Source organism: Oncorhynchus masou, chromosome 29 (assembly GCF_036934945.1).
Source record: "Oncorhynchus masou masou isolate Uvic2021 chromosome 29, UVic_Omas_1.1, whole genome shotgun sequence".
Classification (NCBI taxonomy): domain Eukaryota; kingdom Metazoa; phylum Chordata; class Actinopteri; order Salmoniformes; family Salmonidae; genus Oncorhynchus; species Oncorhynchus masou.
Genome location: NC_088240.1, coordinates 61,105,620 through 61,125,256, shown reverse-complemented (window position 1 = coordinate 61,125,256; position 19,637 = coordinate 61,105,620). Strand labels below are relative to the sequence as shown.

General features: G+C 41.2%; 2 protein-coding genes across 3 annotated transcripts in view; both read left to right on the top strand.

The window, feature by feature from the left end:
- LOC135520175 (apolipoprotein M-like) overlaps positions 1-3,016 on the top strand; it is an 11,595-nt gene extending 8,579 nt beyond the window's left edge. The window contains exon 7 of the mRNA XM_064945534.1: positions 1-3,016. This exon is cut by the window's left edge and continues 1,200 nt beyond it. The gene's annotated coding sequence lies outside the window, so the exon portion shown is untranslated.
- Positions 3,017-3,547: 531 nt separating this feature from the next.
- LOC135520174 (uncharacterized) lies at positions 3,548-18,235 on the top strand. Of its 2 annotated transcripts, none has more exons than XM_064945532.1 (6): positions 3,548-5,874; positions 12,994-13,119; positions 13,236-13,278; positions 13,571-13,606; positions 13,811-13,843; positions 17,651-18,235. In XM_064945532.1, the coding sequence occupies exons 2-6, from the start codon at positions 12,997-12,999 to the stop codon at positions 18,028-18,030; spliced, it is 615 nt and encodes a 204-aa protein (XP_064801604.1). In that variant the 5' UTR covers positions 3,548-5,874; positions 12,994-12,996; the 3' UTR covers positions 18,031-18,235. The 2 variants fall into 2 exon arrangements, with proteins under 2 accessions (XP_064801604.1, XP_064801605.1); XM_064945533.1 differs by having other exon boundaries at positions 3,550-5,874; positions 17,654-18,235.
- Positions 18,236-19,637: the final 1,402 nt, after the last annotated feature.

Below are 19,637 nucleotides of genomic sequence, written 5' to 3'. Positions count from 1 at the left end.
GAAGCTTTATGAATAAGGGCTCTGGTTAGAAATGATTGACATACCAGGGGTTGCGACCAGTGACAGGAGACACGCAATGGCTGAGTTAGACAAAGTCAACATGTAGCTAACAACGTCACTATTCAAGTACCTCTGTGTTTCAACTATTCCCGGGCTTATATGAATGTCAGAAAATATCCCGAAATTATGATGAAATCCTTGTCTCTCTCCCTCCCCCTCGCCATTTATCTCTCTGATTTACGTACTTCCAAAGACTTGTGACGCACCAACATGAAGACACTTGACTTCCCAGATACACTTTGGCATGAAACAACTTGTTGACCGGCAGAATGTACAAAGGGCAGGGTGAGAATTTACCTCCCATCTCCGTCAGAATGACTTTAGATGTTTACCTTTCTCTCACCTGTACGATGTCCATAATAGGACAGCCTCAATCTCAGCAGGACTTGTTTCAATCTCAGCAGGACTTGTTTCAATCTCAGCAGGACTTGTTTCAATCTCAGCAGGACTTGTTTCAATCTCAGCAGGACTTGTTTCAATCTCAGCAGGACTTGTTTCAGTGAGTTAATAGAGTCACCGTACAGCTGAGGTTCTATTCCCATTGTGTTCCTCTTTTCACTTCTGGATCGTTTCTCAAATATCAATGCTATTTACAGTATATGAAAGAATATCTTGTTAAGCCCAAAAATAGGCAATCAAACTCTTCCCTGCAAAATAATTCATTACTGTCAAACGATCGTTCTTCCAGCCCACCTCTAACATACCTGATTGTTGATGAGCAGTTCACTAGTAAAACACTAATCAGGCGTGTTAGTGCTGGGCAGAAACAAAAACATGCACACCCTTTAGCTCTCTCTGACCAGGCATGGTGACCACTGGTACATACCAATATTGAGCCAAACACATCTTCGATGCTGCACAGATTGAAATCATTTATCTAAAACTGAACAGAAACTGAACCATTATCTAAAACTGAACAGAAACTGATCAATCATCTAAAACTGAACAGAAACTGAACCATTATCTAAAACTGAACAGAAACTGATCAATCATCTAAAACTGAACAGAAACTGATCAATCATCTAAAACTGAACAGAAACTGATCAATCATCTAAAACTGAACAGAAACTGATCAATCATCTAAAACTGAACAGAAACTGAACAGAACATAATTAGATGGATGCCAGAAGGTTTCTACTTTCTACAACAGCAGTGCCTGCACTTCTGCATTTCAGGAAGATGGGGAAAAGACTAAGAGGCAAACATGATTGAAGGCCTTGTCTGAGAATTGTGCCTGCGTTGGGTAAGCACCTCAACCATCTGTGTGTGTGTCAAGGAAAGCACAGGCAGGTTGATTGAGGATGTGCCATGGAGCTTGAAACCAAGAACAGGAAAGTTACATAGAAATCTACCAGCAAACACTCTCTCTCTCTCTTTCACTCTCTCTCTTTCGCTCTCTCTCCACTTTCTAAAAGTTACTTTCAGTCCTGTTTATGAAATCAACAGTGTTCAACTTCACGCATCTGCATTCCCATACCCTATGGCTATTCCCATACCCTATGGCTATTTCCATACCCTATGACTACTCCCATACCCTATGACTACTCCCATACCCTATGGCTATTTCCATACCCTATGGCTATTCCCATACCTTATGGCTATTCCCATAGCCTATGGCTATTCCCATACCCTATGGCTATTTCCATACACTATGGCTATTTTTTTGTTATTTTTTATTTTTTTACCTTTATTTAACCAGGCAAGTCAGTTAAGAACAAATTCTTATTTTCAATGACGGCCTGGGAACAGTGGGTTAACTGCCTGTTCAGGGGCAGAACAACAGATTTGTACCTTGTCAGCTCGGGGGTTTGAACTCGCAACCTTCCGGTTACTAGTCGAACGCTCTAACCACTAGGCTACCCTGCTGACCCATACCCTATGCATGTAAAGTCAGATTGAGTCACAGTGACTGCCAGCTGGTGTATGAAACCATGAAGAAAACTCCCTGTCATGTTTTTGTGTCCTTTGAACCCGCTGACACTGACCTATAAATATGTAAGGGAAAACACATGCCACCCACATCTGTCAATGTTGTGCCGTACTCATCTTTAGCCTTACTAGCCTATAATTCCTCGCTACAGGCATGATAGTGGTTCTGTCACCTTCTCTTTGCCCGTAATGTCATACTTGAGTAAAAGTGAACTGAATTTGAGAACTGAATCTAAATGCATCTGAGATGTTGAATATGTGAAACTATGGTAAATTTGAAATGATAGTTTGTAAACTTGATACACAGACAATGAATGCAATATCCACCACATTGAAACAGAATATATAAATATTGAATTAGAATTAAATTGTAATAGAATTTTAAAACTGAATGCAATATTCATTAAAATCATTTTAAAATCATGAAATACAAGTTCAAGTTATTAGTTCAATGATTACATTTGTGCATTACAAATGTAAAAAATATTGCATTTAAATTCAATATCTTAATGCAAATAAAAAAGTATTGAATTCAAATACAGTTTCTGTTGTCACTGATATCGCTCTGTAATCGCTTTCTACTCCCATATATTTTCCCTGACACCCAAAAGTACTTGTTACATTTTGGATGCGGAGCAGGAAAGCGATGGAGGGATTACAGCGCGATATCAGAGCGACTACAGAGCGATATCAGAGTGATTATAGAGCGATTACAGAGCGATATCAGAGTGATTACAGAGCGACTACAGAGTGATTACAGAGCGATATCAGAGTGATTATAGAGCGATTACAGAGCGAATACAGAGTACATATTTTCTTTAGGAATGTTAGCGGAGTAAAAGTAAAAGTTTTTAAAAAACATTTTGTAATAGTAAAGTAATCAACATTATTTTTTTTTTAAACGCTGAAAATCCGATGTTTCTATGTCAAGCGGTTTTGTTATTTTTCAGTCTACTGTGATGAATATGAAGTGTAATATTGGGACGCAAACTCAAAATGGAATACATTTAATCTATATCAGACATGATACAGGTGTCTTCTTTTTTTAAAGTCCATAATCACTGTGTGTGAGGTGTATACTTTGGTTTCACAGTAGATGTGTTTAAGACTACCAAGAACACTCTGTGTAACCCTGATTTACCCCACTGCAGTAAAAGGTTTTAGGTAGTGCTTCAAAGTATTTTTCTAAGGGTAAATCCATTTGAATTCAATCACTTTTTAACAGCATCTCTTTTGATTTAAACAATGCCAAAACATTCAGGAGATAAAGGTGCTCACATGACCCGTTTTGCATACCATACCATGAGACATCCATGTCTACATCACCGGAAAATAGAGATGATGTAAAATAGGGTCTAAACTACAACATATGGGAAAAGAATCTGAGTTGATGCATTCAAACTCAAACGTTTGAGGTTTTTGTGTTCTGCCCGCCATCAGTTGAGACACAACATGCTCTTGAATACAGGGTGGGTGTCATTTCAATCATACAAATATAATTCATAGAATGGAACTATCCCTTCAGACCACTGCAATTTAGCTGGTACACCATTGACATTTTAATTGAATTGACATGTTGACTACTAATTACTACCACAAAGATGGTCACTGGTCCACCCACTGTTGAATGTAAACTTAAAAATATATTCTATTATCTATATTTCTATGATTTCAATAGGTTTCCTATGGAAGATTGACAGTGTCATTTAAAAAACAGATATTCCCATTCAAGACAAAGGAGATGATTTTGGACTACAAGAAAAGGAGGACTGAGCAAGCCCCCATTCTCATCGACTGGGCTGTAGTGGAGCAGGTTGAGAGCTTCAAGTTCCTTGGCGTCCACATCACCAACAAACAAACAAACATGGTCCAAGCACACAAAGACAGTTGTAAATAGGGCATGACAAAACCTATTCCTCCTCAGGAGACTGAAAAGATTTGGCATGGATCCTTAGATCCTCAAAAGTTTCTACAGCTGCACCATCGAGAGAAACAAAATGGGTTGCATCACTGCCTGGTATGGCAACTGCTCGGCCTCTGACCGCAAGACACTAACGAGGGTAGTGCGTATGGCCCAGTACATCACTGGGGCCAAGCTTCCTGCCATCTAGGACCTCTATACCAGGCAGTGTCAGAGGAAGGCCCTAAAAATGGTCAAAGACTCCAGAAACCTGGGCCTCCCGAGTGGCGCAGTGGTCTAAGCTGTGCCACTAGAGAGTCCAGGCTCTGTCGCAGCCGGCCGTGATCGGGAGACCCATGGGGCGGCGCACAATTGGCCTAGCGTCGTTCGGGTTAGGGGAGGGTTTGGCCGGCAGGGATATCCTTGTCCCATCACGCACTAGCAACTCCTGTGGCGGGCCGGGCGCAGTACACGCTGACACGGTCGCCAGATGTACGGTGTTTACTCCAACACATTGGTGCGGCTGGCTACTGGGCTAAGTGAGCATTGTGTCAAGAAGCAGTGCTGCTTGGTTGGGTTGTGTTTTGGAGGACGCACAGCTCTCAACCTTTGCCTCTCCCGAGTCCGTCCGGGAGTTGCAGCGATGAGACAAGACTGTAACTACCAATTGGATACCACGAAATTGGTGAGAAAAAGAGGTTACATTTTTTAAAATAAAAATAAGACTCCAGCAACCCTAGTTATAGACTGTTCTCTCTGCTACCGCACAGTAAGCGGTACCGGAGCGCCAAGTCTGGGTCCAAAAGGTTTCTAAACAGCTTCTATCCCCAAGCCATAAGACTCCTGAAAATCTAATCAAATGGCTACCCAGACTATTTGCAGTCGGCATATGTGACAAATGAAATTTGATTTGATTTTAATTTGAAGTCAACATTCTCTGGTGTGTGGACTTTCGACCATCTTTTTGGTACCATTTGAAAGTTAAAATTTCAATTTTATTCCCATTTCAGTAAATTTATGAGCCAAAACATGACACCCACCCTGTATTCAAGAACATGTTGTGTCTCAACTGATGGTGGGCACAACACAAAAACCTCAGATTAAGTCAAATAGGGTCTAAGATACAACATCTGAATATGCTAAAAATTGGAGTTGACACATTTTTAGACAATTGACATATACGGTTATAAAATGACAAATGTTATACCCCCCAAATTCCAATAAATTATTGAATAGTTTGACACCCCTGTTTGTAAGCTTTTAAATGATATAAATCTCAACCATTTGTCGTTTCCAGTGATGAGGACATGGATGTCTCATATTATGGTGGGGTATAAAAAATATGGCAATCTTTGATGTTTTGGCCTCCAGGTCCAAGAAGTCACTTTCTGAACACTTCTACAATGGGACAGTATGGATGAAAGGTGCTGTCAAAAAGTTACTTTACAACTGTACGTGATCTACAGTATTTCATAAAATAATGGATAAAATACCTGGGTTTATTGATGATTTAAAATCATTTTTTGTTGTCATAACAAAAAAAACATGTTAGAAATGCAGAAGGGAAATCAAATAAATCATAGCCTGGGTGACAATCTGTTTCTGCTCTTTTGCCAACTTCTTATGGACTTGTCATGCTTGGCTTGACAATGGAGTAGGCATAAGCATAAACAGATCTTGGACCAGGCTAAAATACATTTTCATAGAAGAATATGACATCATCAGTTGCTAATTTACCAGTCCCAGGGTCAATGTGACCAAAGTCTACCTAGACTTTGAGGTGGTTGTTTTAGTCCACGATGCTTTGCTTCACTTCCTCCTTTCTTTCCAACCACAACTCACAGTGAAGAAAGAAACTCCATCGCATCGAGCCTCAACTCAAGTGACAAAGGGGGGAAACCCTGTCTAAAGAACATGTCTCTGAAATGCAGCATGGTATGCAGCAGACAGATTTGTTTGTGCAAGGACACTACAAGACACACTAGGTGAGTTGAGATCCTGGTCATTGTGTTTAATTTTATTCATATCAAGCTACTCATTTATTTATGATGTATATGTATATTGTGGTAACACAGAATTGTGGACAGTGGACCATTGTATTTGCAATACTTTTTCATAATGTCACACCCTGACCTTAGTTATCTTAGTTTTCTTTAGTATTTTGGTTAGGTCAGGGTATGATTAGGTGGTATGTGTGTTTTTGTCCTGTCTAGGGTTTTTTGTATATCTATGGGATTTTGGTATGTCTAGGTAAATGTAGGTCTATGGTGGCCTGAATTGGTTCCCAATCAGAGACAGCTGTTTATAGTTGTCTCTGATTGGGGATCCTATTTAGGTTGCCATTTCCCATGTTGGTTTTGTGGGTTATTGTCTATGTATAGTTGTCTGTGTCAGCACTAGTGTTTATAGCGTCATGTTTTTGTTTGTTTAACTATTCTTTGTTTAATAAAGAGGAATGTGTTCTCGTCACGCTGCACCTTGGTCTCCTCGTAACGACGAACGTAACACATAATGTAAAATTCCTAATCTTAGATTTAATTATAGGATGTTTGGATGAGGAATATGTGACACAATGTAAAATCACTTGGTGATGACAGTAATGTCCGATTTATCATCACACAGTATTAGTCTAGTGGCTCCACAGTTATATTTGATCTAAAAACGGTGGCTGTTATATGAATATTTAGTGGTATTTTCAATAATGAGACTGTAATAGGATGGACCCAGTCTCATGTCCTATACCATATGACAGGTAATGTGGTCACATTGATCATTGCCAGAACGTTTTCTCACTCACTATGCATACCTTCACAATTACTTGTGTCTTGTGCAATTGTGTAACAGGAACAAATATAAGCACCCCCCAAATTATTATTATCATTACCTTATTGCATTCATGTCCTTCTGAACATACCAGAGTACACTGCGTGACAGCCGTAATGTCTTGTCACAGTCACACAGTACATACCACTCTCTGTATGTTTACTACAAATTATTTTGTTGTATTTCTCTGGTAGTGAGTTCAGGTATCACATTTACAGTCACTGATGTTATTGTTTGAGCCAATACAAGTAGCAAACCACACTGCACATAGGGCAGCATTGTAGTTCAAGAGGGGAATAACCTGTATAGGTGAAATCTCAGAGTTTGTTTGCTTTATTTATTTATAGGGGACAATACACATTAATCAACATCAATATTACAATAATGCAACATCCATGTAAATGTGCCGGGGTTAGCCGAAAGATCATTTGCACCCGTAGTCCCAGGACAGCTAAGGACGATTACACAGTCACAATACACATACTCACTAAAACAATACAAAATACAATTACATTACATCCAATAATATATCATTCTAACGACAACAACAACACATATACGTCAGCTGTCGTCTTACGTATGAGGAACCACAGATAACTCATGTGTACAGGCGTGGATAGATTTTAACCATGTTTTCAATTCAAATGTAAAAGTACAATAATCAGTGCAGCTTCTCATGTCCATGGGCATTGCATTTCAGTATATTGTAGCTCTAACTGAGAAGGCCGATTGACTGATTTTACTGTGTCGAAAAGGGACAAAGCAATCCCCTCTAGTTACTGCCCTGTTATCCTGGAGGTGCTTTCCTTGAGCATGATATGCCGACATAGGGGTGAAGGGGCAAGACCATGTAGGAACTTAAAGACAAGGCTTCAAAATCAAATCAAATCAAATTTGAGTAATAAATAAATAACTTTAGCATAAAAAAATTTGCATATATACAGGGGAGTGCCGGTACAGAGTCAATGTGCGGGGACACTGGTTAGTTGAGGTAGTATGTACATGTAGGTAGAGATAATTCAAGTGACTATGCATAGATGATGATAGATTATGGTGTGGAGAGGGGAGGGGAGGGGAGGGGCAATGTGAATAGTCTGGGTAGCCATTTGACGAGATGTTCAGGAATCTTATGGATTGGGAATTCATGACTAGGGTGTCTGGAGTCTTTGATAATTTTCAGGGCCTTCCTCTGACACCGCCTGGTATAGAGGTCCTGGATGGCAGGAAGCTTGGCCCCAGTGATGTACTGGGCCCGTTTGCACTACCATATGTAGTGCCGATCAGTTGCCATGCCAGGCAGTGATGCAACCAGTTAGGATGCTCTCGATGGTGCAGCTGTTGAACCTTTTGAGAATCTGAGGACCCATACCAAATATTTTCAGTCTGCTGAGGGGGAATAGGTTTTGTCGTTTTGACCATTTTAGTTTGTTGGTGACGTGGACACCAAGGAACTTGAAGCTCTCAACCTGCTCCACTGCAGCCCTGTCGATGAGAATGGGAGCGTGCTCGGTCCTCTTTTTCCTGTAGTCTACAATCATCTCCTTTGTCTTGATCATGTTGAGGGAGAGGTTGTTGTCCTGGCACCACACGGCCAGGTCTCTAACCTCCTCCCTATAGGCTGTCTCGGTGTTGTCGGTGATCAGGCCTACCACTGTTGTCATCGGCAAATTGAATGAGTCGTGCCTAGCCGTGCAGTCATGAGTGAACAGGGAGTACAGGAAGGGGCTGAGCACGCACCCCTGAGGGGCCCCTGTGATGAGGATCAGCGTGGCAGATGTGTTGTTACCTACCCTTACCACCTGGGAGCGGCCCGTCAGGAAGTCAAGGATCCAGTTGCAGAGGGAGGTGTTTAGTCCCAGGGTCTTTAGCTTATTGATGAGCTTTGAGGGCACTATGTTGTTGAACGCTGAGCTGTAGTCAATGAATAGCATTCTCACATAGGTGTTCCTTTTGTCCAGGTGGGAAAGTGCAGTGTGGAGTACAATAGAGATTGCATCATCTGTGGATCTGTTGGGGCAGTATGCAAATTGGAGTGGGTCTAGGGTTTCTGGGATAATGGTGTTGATGTGAGTCATGACCAGCCTTTCAAAGCACTTCATGGCTACAGATGTGAGTGCTACGGGTTGGTAGTCATTTAGGCAGGTTACCTTAGTGTTCTTGGGTACAGGCACTATGGTGGTCTGCTCGAAACATGTTGGTATTACAGACTCGGACAAAGAGAGGTTGAAAATGTCAGTGTAGACACTTGCTAGTTGGTCAGCGCATGCTCGCAGTACACGTCCTGGTAATTCGTCTGGCCCTCCGGCCTTGTGAATGTTGACCTATCTAAAGGTATTACTCACATCGGCTGCGGAGAGTGGGATCACACAGTCTTCCGGTATAGCTGGTGCTCTCATGCATGTTCCAGTGTTATTTGCCTCGAAGCGAGCATAGAAGTAGTTTAGCTCATTTGGTAGGCTCGTGTTACTGGGAGGCTCTTGGCTGGGCTTCCCTTTGTAGTCTGTAATGGTTTGCAGGCCCTGCGACATCCAACGAGCGTCAGAGCCGGTGTAGTACGACTCGATCTCAGTTCTGTATTGACGCATTGCCTGTTTGATGGTTCGACGGAGGGCATAGCAGGATTTCTAATAAGCTTCCGGGTTAGAGTCCCGCTCCTTGAAAGCGTCAGCTCTAGCTCTTTGAAAGCGGCAGCTCTAGGCTTGCATCTACAAGAAAAACTATGTGAACCCTTCGGAAGTACCTGGATTTCTGCATAAATTCTAAATAAAATTTGATCTGATCTTCATCTAAGTCACAACAATAGACAAACACAGTGTGCTTTAATTAATAACACACACATTATTGTATGTTTCTTGTATATATTGAATGCATAATTTAAACATTCACAGTGTAGGTTGGAAAAAGTATGTGAACCCCCAGGCTAATGACCTCCAAAAGCTAATTGGAGTCCGGAGTCAGCTAACCTAGAGTCCAATCAATGAGACGAGATTGGAGATATTGGTTCGAGCTGCCTTGCCCTATAAAAAAACATTTTTGCTATTCACAAGAAGCATTGCCTGATGTGAACCATGCCTCAAACAAAAGAGATCTCAGAAGACCTAAGATTACGATTTGTAAGAAACGGTAAGACAAATTGTCTATAATTGTCTATAATTGGAGAAAGTTCAGCACTGTTGCTACTCTCCCTAGGAGTGGCCGTCCTGCAAATATGACCGCAAGAGCACAACGCAGAATGCTCAATGAGGTTAAGTAGAATCCTAGAGTGTCAGCTAAAGATTTGCAGAAATCATTGGAAGATGCTAACATTGTTGCTGACAAGTCTACAATACATAAAACACTAAACAAGAATGGTGTTCATGGGAGGACAACATGGAAGAAGCCACTGCTGTCAAAAAATAAATATTGCGACACCGCATTGCCGCATTGTGGTCTGAAGTTCGCAATAGAGCACCTGGATGTTCCACTACTGGCAAAATATTCTGTGGACAGATGAAACTAAAGTTGTGTTGTTTGGAAGGAACACACAACACTATGGGTGGAGAATGAAAAGGCACAGCACACCAACATCAAAACCTCATCCCATTTGTAAACCATGGTGGAGCCAGCATCATGGTTTGGGGCTGCTTTTCTGCCTCAGGGCCTGGACAGCTTGCTATCATCGACAGAAAAATTAATTCCCAAGTTTATCAAGACATTTTGCAGGAGAATGTAAGGCTATCTGTCCACCAATTGAAGCTCAACAGAAGTTAGATGATTTAACAGGACAACAACTCATTAGACAGATGTAAATCAACAACAGCATGGCTTGAACAGCAGAAAATACGCCTTCTCGAGTGGCCTAGTCAGTCCTGACCTCAACCCAATTGAGATGCTATGGCATGACCTCAAGAGCAGTTCACACCAGACATCGCAAGAATATTGTTGAACTGAAACAGTTTTGTAAAGAGGAATGGTCCAAAATTCCTCCTGAACGTTGTGCAGGTCTGATCTGCAACTGCAGAAAATGTTGGTTTGAGGTTATTGATGCCAAAGCAGGGTCAACCTGTTATTAGATCCAAAGGTTCACATACTTTTTCCAACCTGCACTGTGAATATTTAAATGGTGTGATCAATAAAGAGATTATAATTGTTTGTGTGTTATTAGTTGAAAGACTGTGTTTGTTTGCTATTGTTGTGACTTAGATAAAGATCAGATCAAATTTTATGGCCAATTTACGCAGAAATCCAGGTAATTCTATAGGGTTCACATACTTTTTCTTCCCACTGTACATACTGCTAAAAGCTATCCAGACTAAATAAATGATGTGAGTGATATGACAGTGGTGGTAACTGTTTGGTTTGTTATCTTAAGTGTTTGTAGAGTGATTCAATTGGTTTCAGAATAGTAGCTCCTGTTTGTGACCAGCATGTGAGGCTACATCTCAGATATGAGAACATCATAGAATGCCTATATAGTTTGGCGTTCTCCAGAGGAAGGAAACGTCTTTTAAACCTAAAGTTGGATAATCCAAACTTAACCGTGTTAACCACCTTCTTCACATGTTTCTTATTACATGTCAAGTTGGAGTCCAAAATGACACCAAGATACCTGAAGTTAGACACAGCTTTCAGATTCTCCCCAATAACAAGAACAGCTCGTTGGGAAGAATCAATGGATTTCTTAGAGAAGTACATACAACAGTCTTGTCGATAATTATTGCCTGCATCACCACCTATGTCCAGTTTAGTTTAATGCACTCCAGAAAATAGCAATTGTCTGTTTCGGTGGAATGTTTAGTTCTGAATCCAAATTGCATTTGATGTCAGGAGTTTCCCTGAATGAGGTGATCAGTCAGATGATCAGCCAACCATCTATCAGCTACCTTTGGTAGCACCGGAAAGATGCTTATAGGTCAGTAATTTTCCACCAGTGTTGGGTCACCTGACTTTAAAACAAGTATCACTGCAGCAGACTTCCAAGCATTGGGGAAGAGCCCATATTTGATGGACAGATTCACTAGATGTACAATAGGGGCAATCAGAGAATATTTGTCTCTTCAGGAACACAGTGTCTAGACTAAATACATATTTGGTTCTAGAGCTCCTGAAGAAGCTAATAATACTGTCCACTGCTGATGCTGAGATTTCAGGAATTCTGAATATTGGTTTATTATTATCTATGGGAGTGAGAACTGTGGTCTTGGTTGAAAATCTTTGAGCCAGTTCCTTGAGAGAGTCAACAAAAACATTGTTAAAGGTGGGGGGGATATGAAATTGAATTAGAATCTCATTAACCTTTAATTTGGGATGTTTTTTTGGGACTTTTCAGCTCTTCTCCCTGTTAGTTTGTTGAGATTTTCCCAAATCACTTTGACATTTTCTTTTGCTTCATTGATCACTCTAATAAAGAACACTGCTTTTTTTATTTTCTTAATTACCTTATTTCTCAGTGATGCAAATATACATCTGCCATCATTCTTACCAGACTTCAGTGCTTTTTTCAAGGAAAAATCCCGTTCTCTCATCTACCTCCAGAGGTCCTTGTTGAGCCATGGTAGAGAGGTTTTCCATCTTGGCTTATGTTGACACTTTCTAGTAAAAGAGGTATCCATGTTGTCAATAGCTGACAGAAATGTTCTGTATCCAGACTCTGGGTCTTCATTGCTTAACAGATCAGACTAGTCCACTTGATTTATAGCTACACCGTAGTTTCTCTGCTCACTTTTCTGGATTTTTATATCGTACTGTTACACATTAATATGGTTCTTAAATCTCTTTTTTGTGATCTTTCTAACCACCAATGTAACATTGTAGTCAGATATGCCAGTTGGTAAGTTACTGGACTTAATTATTCGATCAGGTCTGTTAGTAAACACCAGATCAATTTGAGTCTGGGATGACTGTGTTACTCTGGTATGACCTTGTATTATTTGAGTCAGGTTGAAATAATCTGTGATCTCTGAGTTTTTTCCAGCAAATGTTGTTTTCCCAGTTTACATTGAAATCGCCCATGAAGATAATCTCCTTCTTATGATCACATTCTTTAAGCAATGCATTTAGATGGTCAGTGGGGTATAATCTAAACTAAATGTTATTCAGAAGGCAGCCTATTGACTAATGTTGAGGTGCTCAGACTCAAACAGTAGCCTATGGTGGAAGATCTAAAACCTGTCTGCTGATATCTATTCTAGACCCTTCAGATCTGCAACTGTAGGATAAGATAAGGATTAGGGCCGATGGGAAGTGGAAGGGAGTGAATTGGGACAGGTCTCAGTGGTTTGTGGTACGTGTGTGTTTTTCAGAGGATGAAGAGTCAACAGCACACCTCCAGATATCTGCTGCTCCATGTGTGGTGCGGGTTTCTCACAGTTGCAATGGGGATTATGGTCGCAGTTCTCACAACAGTGCAAATAAGCTCACCTGACAAGGTATGTCCAATTATCATCAGTGATAGCTAGACTCAGATATGATGATGATGATGATGATACATACGGGTAGACTGATGATGATCTCAAGATGTCACTATGTCATTTCTCTCTCCAAGAGTAATTTACCTGAATCAAAGGAGGATAACCAGCACCCTCCAAGTAAGTTGTACTGGGTTACACATACTGACATTAATAGTTTTTTCTGTTCTGTATGTCATTATATTGACTAAGGCACTGTAATATAATTCCTATCTCATATTAGACATTCTACAACAGTATTATTATTATTATTATTATTATTATTTTAAACAGGCAAGTCAGTTAAGAACTAATTCTTATTTACAATGACGGCCTACCAAAAGGCCCCTTGCAGGGACGGGGGCTAGGATTTTTTACATTTTTTTTATATATATATATGACAATGACTTGAAATATTATTTTTCTTTTGCAGACGGCAGTTTTCTGGCTCAATTGAATTCATCAAAGGGTAAGTAAAGCATTGCTATTTCCATTTCTGATTATCAATGAATGTCTAATGTTTAAACAATACATTGTGTGCAGCAGAATTCAGGTCAATTGTGCATTTTCTTGAGAAAGATGGTCTTGTAAGATTGCACAAGCAGAGAGTAAGACGTAAACTTTACAAGATAGATCAAAACAGGAAAATTAATGGGCTTTTTTTGCTTTCCAGCTCCCCGTCCCTCCTATATCCAGCTGACCATGGGTAAGCTAAACACTTTCTTTCCTAGTTTCTAGGTATGGACTTTTGGGCCTAACATTCCATGCTTGTTGCAGTTTCCTTTTTACATCCTAAGTTCATGGAATGCATGAGTTAACATTGGAGCTTCTGCAGTCTGTCTGAACTTGTCAGTTCCACTAAACAAGACTAGGGCCCTGTACACACTCAGGTTGTACAACTGATCTAACACATTTGACACCTAGGTTGTGATACACCTAATATTTATATAATACACTGGAGAGTGTGTCTGTAAAATACACTCACCAGTCAGTTTATTAGGTACACCATGTAGTACCGGGTTGGAACCCACTTTGCCTCCAGAACAGCCTGAATTCTTCGGGGCATTCTACAAGGTGTCAGAAACGTTCCACAGGGATATTTGTCCATGCTGACGCGATGGTATCACACAGTTGCTGCAGATTGGACGGTGGTACATTCATGCTGTGAACAGTCCGTTCCATCTCATCCCAAAGATGCTCTATTGGGTTGAGGTCTGGGGACTGCACAGGCCACTCAAGTAACCTGAACTCGCTGTCACGTACCAGGCAATGTTTTTCCACTCTTCAATTGTGATCGCGTGCCCACTGGAAAAACTTCTTCTTGTTTTTAGCTGATAGGAGTGGAACCCGGTGCTGTCATTTGCTGCAATAGCCCGACTGTGACAAGGATTGACGAGTTGTGCGTTCCCGAGATGCCGTTCTGCACATCACTGTTGTACAGCGCCATTATTTGTCTGTTTGGAGGAGGATTACTTAAGATACTGTTTGAAGAGGTAGGATTTCAGATGCTTTCGGGAAGATGGGCAGGTACTCTCCTGACCGAGCTTCAAGGGAGAGCTGGTTCCACAATTGGGGTGCCAGGACAGAAAAGAGCTTGGACTGGGCTGAGCGGGAGCTGCCCTCACGTAGGGGTGGGATGGCCAAGATATACAGTATAACATGCTTACTAACATGCTTACTCACCATAAGCAGAACATATTAATACACAGTCCAATGTAATTGTATGTCTCTTATCAACAAGATGTTATGCCTCTTTATTAATCAGAAAATTATATTTATGTATTGAAAACATTATGCAAATATTCAATCTATTCATTAAATATTAAGCTATTGTGAGGGTAGGTGAATTAGTGTAAGGTTAAAATGGTAGCTGTACAATCAGGGTGCGCTAAGAATGAGGTATAGATTTAGTTCCACCAATTTGTCCCTCATCATGCGCTGTGCCCCCCCTCTGCTCCCTTGTGAAGTGAGGTTTAAGACCCGCAATCAACCCATCTACTGTAACTGCTTAGATGTGGGCATCCACTAACCCCAACACAATGCTACAATTACTGTCTGTGAAAATACGTTATATTTTATTTTACGTACAGTGCCTTCGGAAAGTATTCAGACCCGTTGATTTTTTCCCACATTTTCTTACGTTACAGCCTTATTCTAAAATGTATTACATAGTTTTTTCCCCCATCAATCAACACCCAACATCCCATAATGACAATGCAAAAATAGTTTTGGGAGAAATAATATCACATTTACATGAGTATTCAGACCCTTTACTCAGTACTTTGTTTAAGCACCTTTGGCAACGATTACAGCATTGAGTCTTTTTGGGTATGACGCTATAAACTTGGCACACCTGCATTTGGGGAGTTTCTCCCATCCTTCTCTACAGATCCTCTCAAGCTCTGTCAGGTTGGATGGGGAGCATTGCTGCACAGCTATTTTCAGGTCTTTCCAGAGATGTTCGATCGGGTTCAAGTCCGGGCTCTGGCTGGACATTCAGAGACTTGTCCCGAAGCCACTCTTGAGTTGTCTTGGCTGTGTGTTTAGGGTCGTTGTCCTGTTGGAAGGTGAACCTTCACCCCAGTCTGAGCTCCTGAGCAATCTTGAGCAGGTTTTCATCAAGGATCTCTCTGTACTTTGCTCCATTCATCTTTTCTTCCTCGATCCTGACTGGTCTTGCAGTCCCTGCCGCTGAAAAATATCCCCACAGCATGATGCTGCCACCACCATGCTTCATCGTAGGAATGGTGCCAGGTTTCCTCCAGATGTGATGCTTGCAATTCAAGCCAAAGAGTTCAATCTTGGTTTCATCAGACCAGAGAATCTTGTTTCTCATGGTCTGAGAATCTTTAGGTGTCTTTTGGCAAACTCCAAGCGGGCTGTCATGTAGTGTAGTGCTGCAGAGATGGTTGTCCAACTGGAAGGTTCTCCCATCTCCACAGAGGAACTCTAGAGCTCTGTCAGAGTGACAATCGGGTTCTTGGTCACGTCCCTGACCAAGGCCCTCTCCCCTGATTGCTCATTTTGGCCGGGCAGCCAGTACTAGGAAGAGTCTTTGTGGTTCCAAACTTCTTCCATTTAAGTATGATGGAGGCCATTGTGTTCTTAGAAACCTTAAATGCTACAGAAATTATTTGGTACCCTTCCCCAGATCTATGCCTCGACACAATCCTGTCTCTGAGCTGTACGGACAATTAGTTTGACCTCATGGCTTGATTTTTGCTCTGACATGCACGGCCAACTATGGGACCTTATAAAGACAGGTGTGTGCCTTTTCAAATCATGTCCAATCAATTGAATTTACCACAGGGGGACTCCAATCAAGTTGTAGAAACTTCTCAAGGATTATCAATGGAAACAGGATGCAGCTGAGCTCAATTTCGAGTCTCATAGCAAAGGGTCTGAATAGTAATGTAAATAAGGTATTTGTATCTGTATCGGTTTTTGCTTTGTCATTATGGGGTATTGTGAGTAGCTTGCTGAAAAAATAAATAATAATTTGAATAAGGCTGTAACGTAACAAAATGTGGAAAAAGTCAACGGGTCTGAGTACTTTCCAAAGGCACTGTATACAGAGTTTTAAAGGGGTATTGAAAGTGTAGTTATTCAATATTTTGCCACCTGTCTGTTCAAATATATGCACAAACATACACTATATATACAAACGTATGTGTACACCCCTTAAAAGGAATGTATTCCAGCTATTTCAGCCACACCGTTGCTGGCAAGTGTATAAAATTGAGCACACAGACATGCAATCCCCATAGACAAACATTGACAGTAGAATGGCCTTACTGAAGAGCTCAGTGTCTTTCAACGTGGCACCGTCATAGGATGCCACCTTTCCAACAAGTCAGTTCACAACATTTCTGCCCTGCTAGAGCTGCCCCAGGTCAACTGTAAGTGCTGTTATTGTGAAGTGGAAATGTCTAGGAGCAACAACGGTTCAGCCACGAAGTGGTAGGCCTCACAAGCTGACTGAACGGGACCACTGAGTGCTGAAGCGCGTAGCGTGTAAAAAATAGTCTGTCCTTGGTTGCAACACTCACTTCCGAGTTCCAAACTGCCTGTTTCAGTATGACAATGCCCACATACACAAAGTGAGGTCCATACAGAAATGGTTTGTCAAGATCGGTGTGTAAGAACTTGACTGGCCTGCACAGAGCCCTGACCTCAACCCCATTGAACACCTTTGGGATTAATTGAAACGCCAACTGCGAGCCAGGCCTAATTGCCCAACATCAGTGCCCAACATCACTAATGCTTTTGCGGCTGAATGGAAGCAAGTCCCCGCAGCAATGTTTCAACATCTAGTGGAAAGCCTTCCCACACGAGTGGAGGCTGTTATAGCAGCAAAGGAGAGACCAACTCCATATTAATGCCCATGATTTTGGAATGAGATGTTCGACAAGCAGCATACTTTTGGTCATGTAGTGTAAATGAACCCATTTATATGATGTAAAGCATTTTAATATTTTATTTTATTCTCTTTTCTTTCCTTCTGTCTCATAAGAAGGAACATTATCTTGGGAGAATGACCATGATGCCCCCGTCTGTGGCTCTTGCTCCCTCGTCCTCCGCGACAACTCTGTCTACATCAGATCTGAAGGCTTCTACTACTTCTATGTCCAGGTCACCTTCACTAGGCACACCGGGGGAGAGGAGAAGAGGAAGGTGACTCTGTTCAAAAATGGCATTCAACATAAGACTCAGCAAAGGAGACTGAGTGAAGCCGTGTATCACGGAGAGAAAGAGGGCACTGTGTTCATGTCCAGGATGGTTAAGCTCCAACAAGGTAACAGTCTCAGCCTTGAGATAACATCCAAGAATAATAGTTTTAGGTATGGGGGAGAGAATACCTATTGGGGGGCATATCAGCTCCCCCCATATTGAGCCAACAGACATTGTTATTGAGACTTAGTTCAAGATTGAACCAAAGAAGCTGTTAAAACATTGTTGTTTTTTTTAAAGTGTGCGTTTATTTACTAAACTGAATTTATTTTGTGAAAACTGTAATTGTTTAGCATATGCATTGTTTGCTTCACTGAACAGATTTGATTATGTAATGAGGTAACAGAATACATCTTCAAACTATGTATTTGTGTGTGTGTGTGTGTGTGTGATTTCTTGTGCTATTAATGGTATCTATCATGATGTGAATTAGTCGATGCTAGCTATTATAGACGCTAAATATATTTGATATGGAGACAGTGGTCGTGTCTGAATACCCATACTAGCGGACTGAATAGTATGCACAAAAAAAAAGGTTTTATAGGATCTGAAATTTCTAAAATAGCATTCCGAATGTGTCATCTAATGTGCGATTTGTGTTGATTCCCACTGTTTATCCATTTTGGTACAGCGCATCAATTTATCGGATTATCAGCTGTTGTCAAACACACATTCTACTAGATCAAACAGTGAAATGACTTACAGTTTAAGTATGCCACTGCCACTATTTACTGTTATCATCCATTGTCTATGTTATTTAGCAGTCACTCTTATCCAGAGCGACTCCCATTCTTCTCCACTGTGGGAATCTAACCCACAACCCTGGCATTGCAAGTACCAAGCTCTACCAACTGAGCCACACAGGAGGTAGCACTTATCACATGGTGGTGCCACCTCACTACAGTGGCAGATGTCCTTCTCTGTCACTTTTGAGATGGATTCTGCTGCTATCACAGACAGCTTATTCAGAGACATGCAAACTAGGTCTGAAAACACCTGTACCTATTAGCATTAGAAAATTTGAAGTAACAGAAACACACGTCAGTGCTGAGTTATCATTGGCCGAAAGCTAACCACTGGGCATTAACATGGTTGGAAAAAAAGACTTGACCAACTTTTAGCCTAAATCCAATGACACGGTGAAATGTCTTGTTGATTTCACATTGAATTCAGGATAGTTGACAACTCAACCAAATGTAAATCAAAACTAAACATTGAACTGAAGTCAATGTCCAGTGGGAATGCAGTGATGCTTTAGTTGCCCCTATTACACAGAATCAAGCAGGAACTAGCGATTGATAGCTACTCAAAACAGGAAGCCACCAAGTTGTCGGTGTCAGATTAGTCATAGCTTCTATTCCTCTAGTCATCTCTCCACAGTAATCTGCAATTGTACACCTCCTCTAACTCTGTCTGGGCTGGGTGACTCAGGCTCTGCACACTATTGGATTGCATAATACCTGGCCGGCCGCTCTTACCATGTGATGTGGAGAAGATCTGTGTAAATATGTAGCTATGGGGCTTCCGAGTGGCACACCGGTCTAAGGCACTGCATCTCAGTGCCAGAGGTGTCACTACAGACCCTGGTTCAATTCCAGGCTGTATCATAACCAGCTGTGATCAAGAGTCCCATAGGGTGGCGCACAATTGGCCCAGCGTCGTTGTAAATAAGAATTTGTTCTTAACGGATTGCCTAGTTAAATAAAATATGTAGCCCATGAAAGGAAGTTAGGCAACCATTTTAGCCAGGTAGCCAAGGACAACAAAAA